Raw genomic sequence first — 17,746 nt, 5'->3', positions numbered from 1 at the left:
CGCTCTTCACTCGCACGAATGACTCTTCTGAACTTGAGACGTCCTCAATAACTCAAACAAATAAATACTGACTTTAGAGCAGATGAGGAAAGACGAGCTATAGGTCAAAAGGCAACGGGTTTATTGCTGCTGACAGTTCAACAGGCCCAAGAGTGCGGTTACCATAGCAACACAAGTGGCGTTTGCTGTTTGCGACACTTCCAATGATAAATGACCATATGGACACTGTCTATTGATTGTCAATGGCAGTCCTTCCTTCCTTCCACCCACAGCGCTCAGGCCATCACATCCGAGTCAAAACGCTACGTCTGTTTTCTTAGCTTTCGTTGTTTTGGATAGCAAACATTTTGGATGAAGACCCGCTATATTATATATACACATAAACACATTTTATACGCGTCTACACATACTGCGCGCGCACACACACATTATATTAGTTCTATATATTTTCTATATACATTTTATACGCAGCGGCCTCTGATGGATGATCAGCCGCCACTGCTTGGATCACTCCAGCAATTTGCTCCCGTTACACATTAGAAGCTGGCAGAATGGTTATCCCGGTTTGCTTGAGCTGTTTTTCTCTGGTTGGTCCTCAAGTCGCTAGCAAGGTGCCGAGCCCTCCCACTCCCACTGCAGCAGGTACTGCAGGGCGCCATCTGCGGTGACACGGCGCGCCAGCACACGGGAACGCGAGTGCAGGCGAGACATGTAGCGCGACGGCTCGGCGGGATACGGGTTGACGGGAGACGGCTCGGTGGGATACGGCTCGGCGGGATACGGCTCGGCGGGATACGGGCCTTCCTCGGCGCTTACGGGAGCCTCCTCGGCCAAATGCTTGTAGGCGGAGCTCGGCAACTTCCTCTTGCTGCTGCCTACCTTTGGTCTGAAGACACAGGTCAAAAGTTGAGAAGGAGGCGGCGCTGGCCGGGCCAGTGCATTTCCAGCGGCTGACGTCCGCCTCCCTTTGAAGCTCCTACCTGGCTGGCCCAAAGGAGCCGCCGGCACTGACGGAACCCGACGTGGAAACGTCTGCCGAGTCCCGATCCGCACCCGACGTTCGTCTACAACATGACATTCTGGTCAGTGTCGTCTACACGGCTCGCTAGCTCGCGCTCATGCGCTGGTGTGTGCCACCTGCTAAGCTTGTGCAGTTGGTCCAGGGTGAAGTCAAAGATGGCGGCCATGCGGTGATGATCATTCTACGGACGCAAACATAGACGCTTGGTTTCAAGAGCAAACAAAGAAGAGCGCTTGAAAGTAAGCGAGTGTCCTAACATCGGGGATGGCGTCTTCCAGCACCCACTTGGACTTCCTCTTTCTCCTCTCTGATGAAGTGCTGCACACGCACACACGGGTGATGGGGGGGTGTTGAGGTGCCCACATTAGGCTTGGAGAAGGTCGCGGCGGTTACCTGTTGCGACCCACGGCCTTCTTGCAGCCCGGAGCGCCCTCGCCGTGAGCACGCTCGGGGAAAAGTTTGGAGGGCGGCGTGGGAGGAACGCGTGCCCTTAGACGAAAGATGCACTTCCTCTTTTTGATCTCTTTCCCGCACAGGAACCTGGGCCGTACATATTAAAAAAAAGGAGGGGGGGGGGGGGGGGGGGGGAGAAGGAAAATGTCGAACAAGCCGAGTGGATGGAAACCCCATCGTGCATTGCGCCGCAACACAGATGGATGGCTCAAGCGTATTTTTGTCAAATATGGTCAGCTGTCGCAAAGCCATCCGTTAGGCATGGACTGGTCGGGGAATGGCCTTCAAACTTTTTGTGTTTGCAGAACACCTCAGAGATGGGAAGGTGCCAACGACAGCAAACCTTGAGCGGCGGGCGCAGGAGCTTTGCGGACAAAATCGAGTGCGAGCAGAGCGCCGGCTTACTTGCTCTTGTACTTGTTGAGGGCGTCGAGCAGGTGCTGCCCCCTGTCTGCCGGAGGAGTGCTCGACAACTAGACACGCAAGCAAGAAGGTCAAGGCCGGCCGGGCCGGGCCGGGCTCGCGCTGCGCCACAGCCCGCCAACGCTCGCTATCCTCGGCTACCTTTCCCAGCTGCAAGTGTTGCCAGTGCGTGTTGACAAAGGTCACAATTTCCTCCAGTTCAAAGTACTTCTTCTTGTTGCTCAGCGACAGATTGTAGAGAACCAAGTGCACCACGTCCACCCAGCGAAGAGACAAACGGCGCACGTGCTCCGATCCTTTGTTGCACACACAACACACGAACAAGTAGAACCTGGATGGTGGGAGGGAGCAAGAGAGAGAGAGAGAGAGAGAGAACGAGAGGACCCAGTTACGAGGCAGACCGCGGGTCAGAGTCCGTGCCGCAGAGTCGGCAGTCCGGCCTTCACGGCATGGCACGGCTCGGTCCCTTTTGCGCAAAGGACATTGCTGTTGTGTGCTCAGCTCACCTGTCTCCAAACATCATGCTCTCTTGCAAGCACTGCGTGCACGCCTCGTGGAACCACTGCCGACACTGGAAGCACTGGAGCATCTTCAGATACCACCTGTGTGCACACACCAGCGGCCAGGTCACCGCCCGCCACACCAGCGGCCACGTCATCCGCACGCACGCACGCACGCACGCACGCACGCACGCACGCACGCACGCACGCACGCACGCACGCACGCACGCACGCACGCACGCGGCTCTTACTCTCCAGGGCCTCCGCAGTAGCAGTAAGACTGCTGCTGATTGGTGCGGTGCAGAGAGTCCCACTGGAGCGCATCCGGGTCGTAGGACAGCACCTGCTTCATGGCGAGCAGAGCTTTGGCCAGGGGCCCCTTCTTCAAAGCACCCCCTTTCTGTGGGAGGGCAAGGAAAGTGACGTCATTCCTCGTCACACGAGGGCCTTCACCAAGGCAGGCGCGGGGCAATCGGTCCAGTACCCTGACGGCCAGGGCAAAGACGCAACGTCGACAGAACCAGGGACTCGCATCACCGCTGTCCTCTACGGGAGGATCGTGACACTTGCGGTGGAAACCTGACAGACAGACAGACCAACAGAGAGGCGAGGTGAGGCGATGGCTCAGGAGCCGCGCCGCGCCTTTCGGACGCAAACATCCGTGCTCACCTATGCCGCACTTTCCGCAAATGAGGATCGGCTCGGATCTTGGCGCCACCTTCAGACACACCGAGCAGCGGGGCTCCTTCCCAGGCACGCCGGCTGCAATGCCATCGGATCGATCCTTAGTTGCACTTACAGATGGCAAACTTTTTCCAACCAACCAGTCAGTCAGTCAGTCAGTCAGTCAGTCAGTCAGTCAGTCAGTCAGTCAGTCAGTCAGTCAGTCAGTCAGTCAGTCAGTCAGTCAGTCAGTCAGTCAGTCAGTCAGTCAGTCAGTCAGTCAGTCAGTCAGTCGTCCGTCAGTTCGTCTCTCCCCGGGCGCGCGTCTCACCGTGCTGAATGTCCTTCCACAGGACCCAAAATTTGGAGTTGTCCTCAAAGGTGACGAAGCAGCTATGTCTCGATGGGCTGAGCTGCGCGCAAATCAGAGCAGAGTTGCGTGCACGCGGCAAAAAAAGGAGCGCATCGCAAAGGCCCAGGCAAGAGGGGAGCTGCCCACGTGCGAGCCAGGCCAAATGACGTTCGCGTCGCACAAGATAACACAGGCCGTGCCAGGATGAAACATGTTCAATATGCTGGCAGGAAGGCTGGTTACCCTGAGAATCTTGCCCAGGTAGTAAAGGCCATCCGACCAATGACAGAGCACAAACTGGCCCACGCTGAGGCCGGAGTCTGGCCCGGCCCCGTCATCCTCCGGCCCGGCCTCGTCGTCGTCCCCCGGCCCGGCCGCGTCGTCCTCCGGCCCGGCCTCGTCGTCCTCATCTTCGCTCTCCTCCCAGCGCACAGGTGCCACAGGCTCCACTTCAAACACGTCCTCAAACATGCCGACCTGTTTGACATGCTAAACACGTCACGTCACGTCACGTCACATGAGCTCATCAACGAGGAACTACCGTTACACCGGGACCGTGTGGCAACTAGTCATTGTGTCGTCCTCGCGCTCGCTCGCGCGCGCGCTCCTAATCTTCATGACCTGCTGAATTGGTTCACTGTACGCCTGAAGTGACACTACGAGATCTACGTAGTATTTGAAATTGAAAGCAGTTCAAACGAATTCAAAAGTTAAGATTCATCTGGCAACTGACGTGATGCTTGCAGTGTTTCGCCTTCCATCGAACGCCACATCGTTTACCGCCTCAACTTACTTTACGGAACTTGCGTGACGTGCGCGGTTTTTAATAAAGACACACAAGTGAACATTTTGTGCGAAAAGAAAGAGAAAAACACGTTACCGGGTAGACGCGTCGCTGCCTTCTCTCTCCTGTGCTTTGGTCACGTTTTCTTGTCGGTGTTCTTACGCCGCTGTCAGGCGTCCGCTTCGAACGTCCACCATCGCCATTTTCCCCCCGCCCCGTTTTTGCTTTTCCCGCCAAACACACCCTGGGTTGTCCCTTATTTACATACGAGACGTCACCACCTACGCCATCAACAGTCGTCAGAGTCGACCACCGATTACTTCATTTCCCCAGATTTCCCAGAAAAAATGTACCTTCTGTAAAAGTAAATGTGAAAATGGAGAGCATTTCTTTTATGGCTGTTCATCGAGCAATCAAATTGGTAAAGAACTACTAAATGGGCGGTATCGTACACCAGATAACGCGCTATGAATAACGCGCAGATAACGCGCTATGAAGCGGCGGCGTCGCCACAGGGCGGCCATCTTGGGTCAGAGCTGGTCGATCACTCATAACATGACAGTCAATGGAGCACCGATTTGAAAATAACATGTAGATTGATCAACGCAACCGATTTTCAAACGTCTCGCTTTGTCTATTTGGACTGGGTTGACCATTTCGAGGGTCAATCGTTGAAATTTGAAATGAACCGAGACGAGCCTTGTCCGCTTTGAACGATCTTGTTTTTACTGGCCGTCCCCCGGTGAGCCCATGATTGAGCCGTCCGGTTCAATCAAAGAATGAAGACAAATGCAAAAGTTAACACTCCAAAAAGTCTTTTGTGAGAAATCCGTCGGCTCTACGTTCGACATATTCAAGACGCCAAGTTTTGAAGCGATGCCAAAAGACCTTCCGAGGCAGGAACAGGCTCGCGGCTAACGGAACAAGCGCTTCGGCGAAGCGCTTCACGTGGCGGAAGCGGAAGAGCGCTCGGATCTCCACAAGTGTCTTTGGTGACGGGGGGAGCCCGAAAGCTCAGTCGTCGGTGTTAGGCGCGGGCCGTATCTTCATCTCGGTGAATCTCAGGGAGTACTGCCAGCCGGTCCAGCTGGACCACTCCACACCGTCGGCGTAAGAGGCGTGGCCTCCTCCCAGGTACTGCCCGTTCAGGTTGGATGTGTGACAGTTGCGGTACCACCAAGCACCCTGGTAGTACGCGGCGCAGTTGTTCTCAGACTGGTCCCGGTCGCGGTCTTTGGTGGTGAACTGCATCCCGGAATGCTTCAAGAGCGAATCGCCTGCGGCGCACACAAACTTGCGTTTGTCTTCCGGCACGCTCCAGAAAGGGCTCGGCCCTCCCTCCGTGCTCGGCCCTCCCTCCGGGCTCGGCTCTCCGGCCGGCGCCGGTCAGAGTCGCTACCTGCGGTTCCCGAGTAGCCGTCCACGGCCAGCGGGTAGCCGTCCTCCTCGGGGTTGACCGAGTCTCGGCCCACCGAGAAGTCGGCGTAGTGAGCGAAGGCTGTGGCGTTGTCAAAGTCGGCCATGTCGATCCGCAACTGGTAACCGCCTGAACGCGTCAGAGCGTAGATCCTCCGCAGGCCTGAAGACACGCGACGGCAGAGCATTGAGGCAAAAAATAAAAAAGACAGGACAGGACAGGACAGGACAGCACAGGACAGGACAGAGACTCCAGGCTGACTTTGTTGTCCAAAGAGGGACGCAGACACTGGCCCCCACACTTGGAGCAAATATTCACCTTTCATCTCAGCAGCTCGCCTCAACATGTGGAAGTGCAACTTTTGGAGCTGTACGGCTCAAAAAGTCAAGCCCAAGTTCAAGACCAAGTTCATCATTTTTAACCTAATGACCTTTGATGTGCTGGGCCATTTGTACACTTCACTGAACGCCAGAGAAAGCAGGTGACGGTGTGCGCGTGCGCGTCTTTCAAACCTAGCCAGTGCTCTCCCGTTGTCGTTCCAAAGCCGTCTCGATACGCATCCCAACCACGAAAGAAATTTACAGAGCCGTCCTGTCTCCTCTGGATCACCTGCATGCACGCGCAGCATTTTCCCACTCAGCAAATTAGCACGATTAGCTAGCTGTCTAGCGACAATGTGCACCGAGGTGAACGGCTAATGAGCTCGCAGCGTCGAGCTCGGTGACAACGTCAAGCTAAAGGAACGCAATGCAAGTGGAACGTTTGGGCACGTACGGTCCAGCCTCCGGCATCCGTGCTCAAGTCGCAGTAAACCATGAAGCCGTCGGGCTCGTGGACGGGAAAGATGGAATAGACTCCATCTCGGGAATTTCCCGCCGCCATGACCTCACTGCAGTCTCTGGGCGTGAGAGCTGATGAGGAAAAAGCGCGTGAGAGGGAGGGCACAAAGCCGACGCGATCGCTGCAAACCCCACACCGCGCGTTACCTTGGCGTTTGTCCCGATGAAGTCTGCTCAGACTCTCTGTCTCCCTCTGCAGGCTGGACAAGGAATCCGTCAAAGCCGAAGTGAGCCCGAGGAACCCCGCGTGCTCGCCTGACAGCACCTGCGCACCGATATTTTCGAAAAACTGAAATGATGAATGAAAGAAAAAAAATGCATGGATGGATTGTTATGTTGTTATGTTATGCGAAGTGTACGTTGTCATGTTAGTGCTATGTTATGTTAGGTTATGTTAAATGTCCGTTGCGTTACAAGCAGCATGTTAAATGTAGTATGTAAATGTCATGTATGTAAATGTCCTATGTGTATGTCTATTAGAATGATAGCTCACCAGCATCTAACTCTACACAGAAGGCTCCTACCATAAGCTTAAGTTAGCTTCCTCAGGAGACCTACTCACTTGCCTAAAATGATATGTCCAGCAAGCTGTATACATGATGTGTGTGTGTGTGTGTGTGTGTGTGTGTGTGCGCGTGTGTGTGTGTGTGTGTGTGTGTGTGTGTGTGTGTGTGTGTGTGTGTGTGTGTGTGTGTGTGTGTGTGTGTGTGTGTGTGTGTGTGTGTGTGCGTGCGTGCGTGTGTGTGTGAGTGTGTGAGTGTGTGTGTGTGTGTGTGTGAATGAATGTAACTAACTAAACTCAAAACTAAATGGACGAATGAATGGATGGATGGATGGATGGATGGATGGATGGATGGATGGATGGATGGATGGACGGACGGACGGACGGACGGACGGACGGACGCGGCTCCGACGGGAGTCATCAATGAGACTGCGGTCAGATTTGTTGGCACACCAAAGCCACGGCCGGCGCATCCCACCTGAGCCATGCGGTTCTGCTGGTTCTGCAGGCGCTCCAGTCTCTGCTCCAGTAGCCCTTGTCCGCTTTTCAAGCCCTGCGCGTCCCGTCGGAGGTCGCGCGCGTGTTCCGCGGCCGTCCGGAGCTCCTCGGCCAGCGCGCCGACGCGGCTCATCTCCTGCCAGTCTTCGGTGTTGCGCGCGCTCAGCGCCCGTATGAGCGACGCGTGCAGCGCCTCCCAGCGCTCAAAGTGGCGGGCGGGGTCGGAACAGTCGGGCTCCAGGAAGATGCTGATGGGTTCGCCCGCGCCTGCCTGCGACACGGTCACCAGCGCACCCGACTCTTTGGGGTTAGTGGTGATGACGGGGGAAGAGGACGCCGACGCTCGGTCTCTGGAGGAAAACAATGGCGTGCGTACATTAAATAAAAACGGAGCCTCGAGTTGCCGTTCACCCTTCGAAGTGCTGAAAAATCGGACCGGTAAGATGGGTCAATTTGACCCAACTTTGGCTTGCTTCCAAGAAAAAAACAAATCCCTGGATCTTTTCGGCGAAAAGCGTTTTTGTGTGTGCGTGCGTACCTGTTGACGAAGGGTAGAGCCAAGTGCTTCCCGTAGAGGACGGTGAGCGTCGCCGTGACGACCGCTACCACAAGCGCCAGCAGGAGCGCCGGCAGAAGGAAGCCGCAGCATTTCTGAGCCAAAAAAAAGGGTTTGCAAATGACGTGGTGCCAAGCGAGCGCTCTTTCCTGACCGACCGACCGACAAAGAGACAGCGTATCCGAGGCTGTTACGATTGAAAACGTGGCAGCCTCGTCCAATCTGTCGCTCGGGATTGGCCCGTGCCGCTCTCTTCTGCCGGCATTAAGTCGGTCGGTCACGTCGCCACGCGCGCACGCACACGCGCACGCACAGCGCCAGCCGCTCTGGCTTACTTGACTGCAGATTAACACAAAGCAGCTTTTTGCTGCTTCCACTTTGACCTCAATTTAGGATCTTTTGGGGACTTTTTTGTGTTTTGAGCTGCTGTTCAATTTCCGTGCACTTTGCACTCTCTGTGACGACAATCGGCAGAGCTTCTTCACTTTGGTGCCTCACTCACGCACTCAGTCAGGCTTTTTCTTTCTTTCTTTCTTTCTTTCTTTCTTTCTTTCTTTCTTTCTTTCTTTCTTTCTTTCTTTCTTTCTTTCTTTCTTTCTTTCTTTCTTTCTTTCTTTCTTTCTTTCTTTCTTTCTTTCTTTCTTTCTTTCTTTCTTTCTTTGGTACCTTGCGCTTGCTGGCTCGTCTGCCGTCCAGCTCGGAGCTGCTGTTGTTCATGACGGTCCAGCTGTCGTTCAGCATGGTCCTGAAAGACAAGAAATGGAAAGAGAAGAAGAGAAGGCCAAAGCAAAGTGTTGTAACATTGAAAGAAGACCAGTCACAATTTCAGCAAAAAGATTTGAAGGTGCGCTTGATTTCAGCCCAAACTTTCCCGAAGGTCCTTCCGTGGACAGAGTATTGACGAACCGACTTACTTGTCTGCCTCGCCGACGATCCCGGACAAAGATGATCGATCCGACACGTCGCCCACTGCAAAGTGTCGCATCGTCATGACAACAGACGCCGCCAGACAGATAGAGAGCGAGAGAGAGAGAGCGAGAGAGAGAGAGAGCGAGAGAGCGAGAGACAAGGTGCCGCTCTCAAATCAATCTGCGCAGATTAGCTCCCAATCTGTGCGGATTAACAAGAGCAATGTGTCACCCTGCACACTTATTTGTCACACATGCAAACGCACCCACACAGCATTTTCACTTGACGGCCACCACAGTCAGCATGTCACGAATGGCAAGTCAATCGTCGACAGCAATCATTGGGCAATCCCATGAGGCTGAATTATCGGAGTTTTGGCCTGCTGGGACCTTTTCGGCCTCTACCGTGATGCTTTGAAAAAGAAACGCACGGCTCGCGGCTACTTTAGCCACGCCAGCCCTCGCCAAAGAGCCCGAAGAGATGTCAGTGCAGTGATACTAGAAATAGATTTGAAGTGCTCACCGCGGTCACCATGGGGACCACAAGCTGCTCAGGAGCCATGTGACCCTCAGCACACCTCTGTCCTATTTAACACACACACTCACACACACACACACGCACACACACACACACACACACACGCACACACGCACACACATGCACAGAGTCAAAGCGCCTCCCACTCCTCTGGTGCCATCCCAACCTGACAAGACGTGGAAGCGGTCAACGGTGAGCATTTCGGGACAAACAAGAAGAGGACGGCCGTCGGTGGGCTCTGGTTGCCGCCGCCGCCGCAAGACGCCGCCGCCACCGCCGCCATCGCTCTCACCAGAGGTGGATGGGGTCACACCATCACTCTACAATTGTGTCGTCGGCGGTGGCCATGTTCTGGAAGCACACCTCCTGGTCCTGGCACGATGACGGGGGCGACGATCGGTATCACGGAGAGAACCGCGGCGAGCCGCTCGATTGCCGCCATTGCGACGACGCTCGTGCGATCGTCACTCTACCGGACCCAAAGCGCCCCACTGACTCGGCGGCCGGGACCGCCCCATTGTCGGGGACGCTCGGCGGAGACGCCGACCCGGATGCCCGCCGCCGTACCAAACGGGTCGATGACCGGGACACCCGTCAGAGGCCCGAACGGAGCGTCGACCGAGACGGCGAGCGAGATGCCGCAACTCGACAGAGGGTGAGTTTGAGCTCTCCGACTGGCCAGGACTTTTCCAGCCCACACGCACGCATGCACGCACGCGCACTTGAACGCTGCACAATGCTTTGCGTCGAGCGACGCGGGCCTCGGTACTCCGATGAAGGCGCCGGAGGGTGGGACGGGCTCGGTGAGGAGCTGCGCGTCAGGCACGCGCACCATCTCCCGCCTGTGTCACTTGTGCATTCAGCAGAACCCGCCTCAGGTCGGTGCCGGCGGGCCCTCTGTTGGACAGAGGCCATCTTTTATGGACTTTTTCAATCTTTCATGACCCGCAGGCAGTTGATGCACTTACGGGGCTGCTTGTGCATGAGTGCCTGAGAGCACGTGCGCATGTGTGTGTGTGTGTGCGCATGTGTGTGCGTGTGTGTGTGTGTGTGTTAGACAGTGTCATAAAACATGTACACACACATAAAAAGGGTTTTCTCCTGGCACCGCAGGTGTGGCTATTGACTCGCTAGCGTGTCGCTACCAGGCAGGACGTTCTTGTTCTGGCTAAAAGGTTTCTTCATATGACATTCTTGCCTTCTATTTGAAGTTTTTGAGCTAACGTGATTGTTTATTTGGCGCTGGGCTTCCTCCGTTTGCGGTTTACGGCTGTTGCCTGCCTGTGTGGCTGCCTGCCTGCGTGGCTGCCTGCCTGCGTGGCTGCCTGGCTGCCTGGCTGCCTGGCTGCCTGGCTGCCTGGCTGCCTGCCTGCGTGGCTGCCTGGCTGCCTGCCTTTTGTGTGCTTCCCTTGACAAATGTTTGCAAATCCAAGTTTTGTGGGCTCGCTAGCTCGCTTGCTCGGGAGTCCGTCCTCCACCGGACCAAATTCACACGCTCCGTCGTCTGAGTTCACGGTGAAGGTCATCCGTCTCTGCAGAACAGCACAAAGAATGCGCCGACGGAAAGGTCGCCCGGCGGGACTTCCCAGGCGGGACAGCTAATTGCGTGCGTCGGTCTGACGGACGACTTCGAGGATGGCGGCTCCACTCGGTCGGTCAGTCGGTCGGACGGTCGGCGTCGTCACGGAAACGGACGTTTGCGCCAGTCGAGCGATCGGCTTCCGATTCACGCCGACGACGGAGGCGAGATCGACGGCCACGATGATGACGATTGTAATGATGAGCAAATGTGCAGCGACCGTGCGCTCTGCGTCCTCAGGTCAGCGTCACGCGAGGACTGGACGGCTTCGGATTCACCATCTGCTGCGACGGTCCCGTGCGAGTTCAGGCCGTCGACACTGGTAAGAGCCACAAAAAGTTGGACGACCAAACGACAAAACATTGGGTTCCCCCCGGCCATAGGCGGTCCCGCTCATCGCTCGGGCCTCCGCCGAGGCGATGCGCTTTTGCAGCTCAACGGACTTCCTGTGGAAATGTGGAAGTGTGGCGAGCTGGCTCACGCCATCAGGTGACTGCTCGCTTCTTCACCGCAGTGGCCAACATGGAATCGTGTCAATAAAAAAGCATGTTTGTGTGTGTGTGTGTGTGCGTGTGCGTGTGTGGGTTGTGTGCGCGCACATTCGTACACCCTACTGTCTCAGGAGTTGTCCCAGTCGTATCATCCTGGTGGTGCGGAGAGGCTCACCTGTGGTTAGGACGTGCAGCGAGACTTTGCTTCGTCTCACGGCAGCCGGCGAGGTGAGTCATCATCACGCGTGTTTTGTGTTGATCGATCAAGCCTCGATGGATTTTTGCGAGCGCTACCACGTGAGCTTCCTATGGCGCTCTTCGTAGAGCGCCGCCGCGCCGCTGCACCAGCCCGCCCCCGGTAAACACGGCCGCTGCAGACGCCGTCGGGGGTCGTTGGTGTCGTCCGGTCTGGGGGTTCTGGGGTCTCTCTGGAGAGATCGCAAGGAAGACAAAGAAGAAGAAAAAGGAGGAGAAGAACCACCGTGCACGTCCACGCTGAAGGGCACCCGTGTGACGTCATCACAGGGTGACAATTACATTATCCTGGAGCAGGTGCGTCTTGGGGGCGGGGCTACACTGCTAAACTACCCTCCGCCAGCTTGTGTCTATGTTGTGCTATGCTGGCTGTAAGCTTGTGCCACGGACCCTAAGCAAGCCCTTTAGACCAGGAGTCCTCAAGGGCCCCTACTGATGGTTTGAATCAGGTGTTTTGTTGTTGGGCGTAACCTAAAACAGCCTGGATAGGAGCCCCCTCGGGTCAGTCGGCGCAGCGCATTGAGAGGGCGCATGCTTCGCCTCTTGCAACACAAAAAATGGCAAAGCCCTGGACAAGTTGATGCCCGTTGAGCTATGCTATGCTCTACTATGCTATGCTGTAACAATAAGTATGTCACTAATTATGTCACTTTGTCTTGTCTTTAGCTCACCCATCCGGTATTTGAGGACAGAAGCACGACCCTGGGTATAGCTCCCGTCTCCTCCATTTCAATACGGCTTCTTGGCACGCACACATGTGTTTGCATCTTCCAGGACGACCATACCAGAGCCACCACCCCGGACGAGCGCTCGCTTACGAGCCAACGGACTCGGTGGGTCCCCGGCCGTCCTCGGCCGTCTTCTCGACGCTGCAAGGCTACCGCAACAATCAGGCAACCAGCATCTGGTCACACGGGCCTTCCTGCGGAGGCGCCGGAGAAGCGCCCAAAGCGCTCATCTTGCCCATCTGCGCTGAGGTCAGTGGCAGCAGTCGGGATCCCGTTGACCTCGGGACCGGTCTGATGACGCGGTGCCAATGTTGCCATGCGCCAGCCCGTGGACCCACGCGGCCCTGACACGACGACGCCACTGATGTCAAAAGAAATGATTCACCACCGGGCCCGGCGGCTGCCCCACAAGGTGCCGAGCGTCGCTAAGTTTTGGTCTCCTTTCGCACCTGACACGGAAACAACACACTGGACATGCTCTCCCGCACGCTGGTGAACACGTTTCTGCTGCTCACACGCAACCCGAAGGCCGTCACGCTTCCAATCAACACACACGCGCACGCGCGCGCGCGCGCGCGCGCACGCACGCACGCACGCACGCACGCACGCACGCACGCACGCACGCACGCACGCACGCACGCACGCACGCACGCACGCACACATTTTCAGCATAGCATGTGTCAATGATGGAGTTTTGCACTTCCTCTGCCCCATCCAGTTGTCGGCCTCCCCCTCGGAGTTGGGGCTCTTCCTCCCTCAGCCCTCCCGTGCCTCCTCCCCCCCTGCCGCGATTGCCTGGCTGCCCTCCGATCCAACCCTCAGTCCCGTGTGGAAGGAGAAAAAATGCCTTGGAGAGGAGTTAGGCTCCGCCTCCAGATCGCGAGGTCAGCACCCTCAATCACTTCCTGGAGTTCACATCGCTTCTGTTTTTTTGGACCTTTTGTGTCGCTGCCTTCAGGCCTCAGGCGTTGCTTGTCCGAAGGTTCCTTGCGAGCGCGACCGGAACGGACCCGCTCGCTCTCAGACATCCACCGTCTAACCCTTGACCTCCACGCCCTCCGCCCTTCCGCTCAGAGCCTCAAGAACGAGCCGAGCTCAGAGGGAGCGGCGCCGAAGCAGACGCTCACGTGGCTCCGAGGGGCCCAGGTGCACACTGGCGCGTTGGACAGAACCGCGCTTCAAAGACGCACGAGAGAGTGCGGCTCATGCACCAAACGTGCGAGTTGACAGAAAATGTGTTTTACTTTTTAGGATGTTGAAATTGGAAAGGAGCTCAGGAAGAAAAGCAAGAGTTTGTATGAACACACACTCACAGACACAAACGAAGTGAAGTGGCGTTGCGGATGTCGTCGCAGCTCTTCAGAGGCGAGCGCTGGCCTGTCGTTGCTGGGCAGCAGGCGCGAGCGTTGGCTCCAAAGTGACAGTCTGGAGAGGGCTCTGAGGAACACCAGGTTTGTTTTTCAAAAATGGATTTATATTTGCGGCAGGCAACGGCGGCGGCCGGCAAGCAACGGAGGCGGTCGGCTCCTCGCGGTCCCTGGGCCACGAGAAGCCGGCCGGCTCCTCGCGGTCCCTGGGCCACGAGAAGCCAGCCGCCGTCCAGGCCAGAGGAGGAGGATCCGCTCGACTCAGGTTCTCTGTGCTTTTTATCCGCCATCTTTTCTCCCGCAGGCCATCGGCGCGGGAAGTGCAGACGTGGGCCCAGAGTCTCCAAACGCTCTTGGCCCACCCATGTAAGCCTTCCATTCCTGTTGGATTCAAAGCCAGACGAGGGCCGGGCCATATTGTGTTTTTCTTCTTGTCGGTCAGACGGCCTGGCGCTATTCCGCCACTTCCTGAGGTCAGAGTACAGCGAGGAGAATCTGGACTTCTGGTTGGCCGTGGAGAAATTCAAGGCGACACGTCTCCTCGGCCAGATGGCGGACGGGGCCGCTCACGTCTACGAGGGGTTTGTCTCACGCGCGGCCTCCAGACAGGTAGATTACGACGTCCGACGTGCACAACGGATCGGGTAAACTCAGTCGGAAGGCCCATCTGAGGACCACTGATGACTTCTGGCCCGCACATGTGACTTCCTGACTCACAGGTCAAGGTGGATTCAAAGGTCCGGGAGATGACCCGTCGCAGCCTGCGTCTGGGCATCGAGGATCTTCAGGATGGGATCTTCGGCCTGATGGAGGCCGACAGCTACCCGCGATTTCTCAGATCCCGCCTCTACGCCCAGCTGGCCAATCAGGAGGCGGGGCTTGCCCATCCCGGCCGACTGGATTCTGCCCGAGCGCCCGGTCCGAAGCGGTCCGGAGAGGTCGCCATCTTGTGAGGGAGGGTTGGCGTACGCGCTCGCTCGATATGTCGGAGACCCGCTGGCTTCCGACCGATGGCAAAAGGGCTTGAGCGAGAAGTAGGTCAAAGATCTTGATGAATCCAGGCTCTTGCCATTTCAGGCACATTGATTGGTGGATCAAAGCCTTTCTGAGGGCCGCCTGCCTGCCCCCCGGCCAGCCCCCTGCCCCCCTGCCTGCCTGCCCCCCTGCCGGCCAGCCGGCCTCCCGCCTGCCCCCCTGCCTGCCTGTCCACCCGCCCGCCTACTTTTTTGTGTGCATGCGAGAAGCACAGAGCAAAGCGTCAAAGACAAATAAAAGAGACAGACCAAGAAGGTCTTTATTGGCTTCATTCTTTCAACGTGACATTCACGCACAGACACACCGAGAGGCGACAAGAAGCCGTCTTCATCCGGCCATGATGTGTTTGACAAAGTCCGTGTAGTTGACGTGGCCGTTTGCATCTTCCTGTCCGGCCATGAGCCGGTCCACCTCGTCCTCCGTCATCTTCTCGCCCAGGGTGGAGAGGACGTGGCGCAACTCGGCCCCCATGACGGTGCCGTTGCCCTCCTTGTCGAACACCCGCAGCCCTTCCACGAAGTCCTCAAAGTGTCCCTGGTCCTTGGCGCCGGCCACGTGCTGCAGCATGGGCAGGAAGGCTTCAAAGTCAAGCAGCTTGGCACGCATCTCCTCGGCTTTGGGCCGACCCAGCAGCTTCAGGACGTCATCGTTGGTCGGGTTGTGCCCCAGCGCTCGCATGACGTCGCCGCATTGAGCGTAGGTGATCTTCATCTCGCCCGCCGGCGTCTCGTCGAACAGCGCAAAGGCATCGCGGAACTCCTCCAGCTGCTCGGTGCTGAACTCCAGCACCACGCTCTTCGGGTCTGCCTGGCATGTGCCGCCGCCCCCGCCTTCGACTTCCGGAGCTTTGGCCGGCGCCACCGCGACAGCGCTCTCCTCCTTCTTAGCCTCTGCTGCCTTCTTGGCTTCTGCGGGCTTCTTGGCTTCCACTTTCTTGGGGGCCATGTTTTCGAGCGGCGGGCGGGCGGGCAAGTGGCGCTCCGAGGACGGGCCGTCTTCTTATAAGCGGTGCCGGCCGGGCCGACCGCCGTGACCAAAGATGGACAACGACTGGAATGGAAACACTCCGCCAAGATAACGCATGACCTTGGTGACCTTTGGGCTGATAATCATGACAGCGCACACTCGCACGCATCAATCTTTAAATAAACCTGTGGGTGTGTGTGTGCGTGTGCGTGTGTGTGTGCGTCCGTGAGCGGAATGTGACCTTGTCGTGGGGTTTGGAGTGAAGGCGGGGCAGGGCGGAGTATTGTCTTGAGTGCCACTTTTTTCATACTTTGTAACATGAGCCAATGTGTCCGTGCTTACGCTTGTTGAGAGGCAGGCAGGCACCGGCCTGGCAGGCACCGGCCTGGCAGGCACCGGCCTGGCAGGCACCGGCCTGGCAGGCACCGGCCTGGCAGGCACCGGCCTGGCAGGCACCGGCCTGGCAGGCACCGGCCTGGCAGGCACCGGCCTGGCAGGCACCGGCCTGGCAGGCACCGGCCTGGCAGGCACCGGCCTGGCAGGCACCGGCCTGGCAGGCACCGGCCTGGCAGGCACCGGCCTGGCAGGCACCGGCCTGGCAGGCACCGGCCTGGCAGGCACCGGCCTGGCAGGCACCGGCCTGGCAGGCACCGACATGAACTCTGACATGTGAAAAATGGCAGATATTCTCAAACATCCCCTGATCTTAAACTCCCAAGAGGGCAAGGAAAAACTCAAAACCCCAGCTAGGGGAAATGAGAAACCTTGAGAAGAGACCACAGATGGAAGTGTCCCTCTTCCAGGATGACCAGGTTGCAATGGATGCAGAGAGGACACATAATAAGACAAAGAAACAGAGAGCGACTCACCGTGGCGGCCATCCGCGGCGCCATCATGACGATGAAATGTGCTGTATGCACACTTGCTCCATTTTCGCTCCTGTCACGGACGGATGGAGCAGGGCGACCAAGTGCAGCTTGGACCAGCTTGGTTTATTGACGAATACAAACCAACAGACTCGGTAAACTGACATTACTTACTAACCAAACCAACAACAAGACTGACCGACAAAGACGTGAAACCAAAAGACCTGATGACACTAACACAACAACAACGATCCGACCAGAAGCGGAGTGACACGCAGACAGGACTTAAATACGAGACGGGTAACGAGAGAGAGGCAGGTGACTGTGATCAGTACATTGATTGGGAGTTGACACAGGAAGGGAGGGGCGAGTACATAGAAACCATGACAACCTACTACATATCAAACAACCGGGGACGAGTCGTGACAGCTCCTCTTATTTATTATGTTATTTGTTTATTCATTATTTATTCATCGCTCTTATTTATTCATTGTTTGCGCCTTCTTGTTTTTGCTTTTTTGGGTTGTTTACTTGTGTGTATATTGTGTACTATGTCTTGTCACCGTGGGATAGTGGGAAACATAATTTCGATCTCTTTGTGTGTCTTGACATGTGAAGAAATTGACAATAAAGCAGACTTTGACTTTGACTAAAGATGTAGATTTTGATGCTCGCCCGCCCGCCCGGACCAAAGCCCAAGGCCACAGCGACGTCTCTCTCTCTCTCTCTCTCTCTCTCTCTCTCTCTCTCTCTCTCTCTCTCTCTCTCTCTCTCTCTCTCTCTCTCTCTCTCTCCCTCTCTCTCTCTCCCCCTCTCTCTCACTCTCTCTCTCGCACTCTCTCTCAATGGACATGGGGAGAGCGGCGCTCTTATTGGATTCTCGATCTTGCTCGGAATGCTTCCTTCGGGCTCGCGCACGTGGACTCAATCGAGTCGACCGTTTCCATTGGACGCTCGCTCGCTCGCTCGTTCGCCTTCCGCCTCCTCTGCCGCTCTTGGCAATCA

The 17,746-nt window shown here is 56.6% G+C and overlaps 4 protein-coding genes across 7 annotated transcripts; 1 reads left to right on the top strand and 3 right to left on the bottom strand.

Annotated features, from left to right (window-relative positions):
- Positions 1-104: 104 nt before the first annotated feature.
- phf19 (PHD finger protein 19) lies at positions 105-4,743 on the bottom strand. 2 transcript variants are annotated; one of them, XM_049762703.2, is made up of 14 exons: positions 4,293-4,743; positions 3,656-3,901; positions 3,392-3,473; positions 3,067-3,159; positions 2,882-2,976; positions 2,649-2,797; positions 2,404-2,499; positions 2,039-2,228; positions 1,880-1,947; positions 1,415-1,561; positions 1,279-1,339; positions 1,138-1,202; positions 981-1,064; positions 105-886 (listed from the first exon to the last, which is right to left on the bottom strand). In XM_049762703.2, the coding sequence occupies exons 2-14, from the start codon at positions 3,881-3,883 to the stop codon at positions 604-606; spliced, it is 1,641 nt and encodes a 546-aa protein (XP_049618660.1). In that variant the 5' UTR covers positions 3,884-3,901; positions 4,293-4,743; the 3' UTR covers positions 105-603. The 2 variants fall into 2 exon arrangements, with proteins under 2 accessions (XP_049618660.1, XP_049618658.1); XM_049762701.2 differs by having other exon boundaries at positions 3,656-3,889.
- A 153-nt stretch (positions 4,744-4,896) lies between these two features.
- LOC125993803 (fibrinogen C domain-containing protein 1) lies at positions 4,897-9,043 on the bottom strand. 2 transcript variants are annotated; one of them, XM_049762720.2, is made up of 9 exons: positions 8,923-9,043; positions 8,675-8,753; positions 7,991-8,103; positions 7,433-7,802; positions 6,600-6,717; positions 6,388-6,524; positions 6,126-6,222; positions 5,596-5,775; positions 4,897-5,473 (listed from the first exon to the last, which is right to left on the bottom strand). In XM_049762720.2, exons 1-9 carry the CDS (start codon positions 8,997-8,999, stop codon positions 5,211-5,213), a joined length of 1,434 nt encoding a protein of 477 aa, XP_049618677.1. In that variant the 5' UTR covers positions 9,000-9,043; the 3' UTR covers positions 4,897-5,210. The 2 variants fall into 2 exon arrangements, with proteins under 2 accessions (XP_049618677.1, XP_049618676.1); XM_049762719.2 differs by having other exon boundaries at positions 6,388-6,717.
- A 712-nt stretch (positions 9,044-9,755) lies between these two features.
- LOC125993786 (regulator of G-protein signaling 3) lies at positions 9,756-15,273 on the top strand. Of its 2 annotated transcripts, XM_049762678.1 has the most exons (15): positions 9,756-10,109; positions 11,274-11,355; positions 11,417-11,522; positions 11,656-11,752; positions 11,849-12,076; positions 12,446-12,485; positions 12,554-12,756; positions 12,833-12,919; positions 13,226-13,391; positions 13,466-13,653; positions 13,759-13,958; positions 14,179-14,240; positions 14,317-14,483; positions 14,594-14,802; positions 14,952-15,273. In XM_049762678.1, exons 1-15 carry the CDS (start codon positions 9,756-9,758, stop codon positions 15,271-15,273), a joined length of 2,511 nt encoding a protein of 836 aa, XP_049618635.1. The 2 variants fall into 2 exon arrangements, with proteins under 2 accessions (XP_049618635.1, XP_049618636.1); XM_049762679.1 differs by having other exon boundaries at positions 14,594-15,087.
- LOC125993835 (myosin light polypeptide 6) lies at positions 15,144-15,854 on the bottom strand. The gene has a single exon (XM_049762790.2). It carries the CDS (start codon positions 15,852-15,854, stop codon positions 15,237-15,239), a length of 618 nt encoding a protein of 205 aa, XP_049618747.1. The 3' UTR covers positions 15,144-15,236.
- Positions 15,855-17,746: the final 1,892 nt, after the last annotated feature.

The sequence above is a fragment of the Syngnathus scovelli genome, chromosome 3, assembly GCF_024217435.2.
Source record: "Syngnathus scovelli strain Florida chromosome 3, RoL_Ssco_1.2, whole genome shotgun sequence".
NCBI lineage: Eukaryota > Metazoa > Chordata > Actinopteri > Syngnathiformes > Syngnathidae > Syngnathus > Syngnathus scovelli.
The sequence above is the reverse complement of the archived record's forward strand: the minus strand, read 5'-3'. Positions and strand labels throughout refer to the sequence as shown.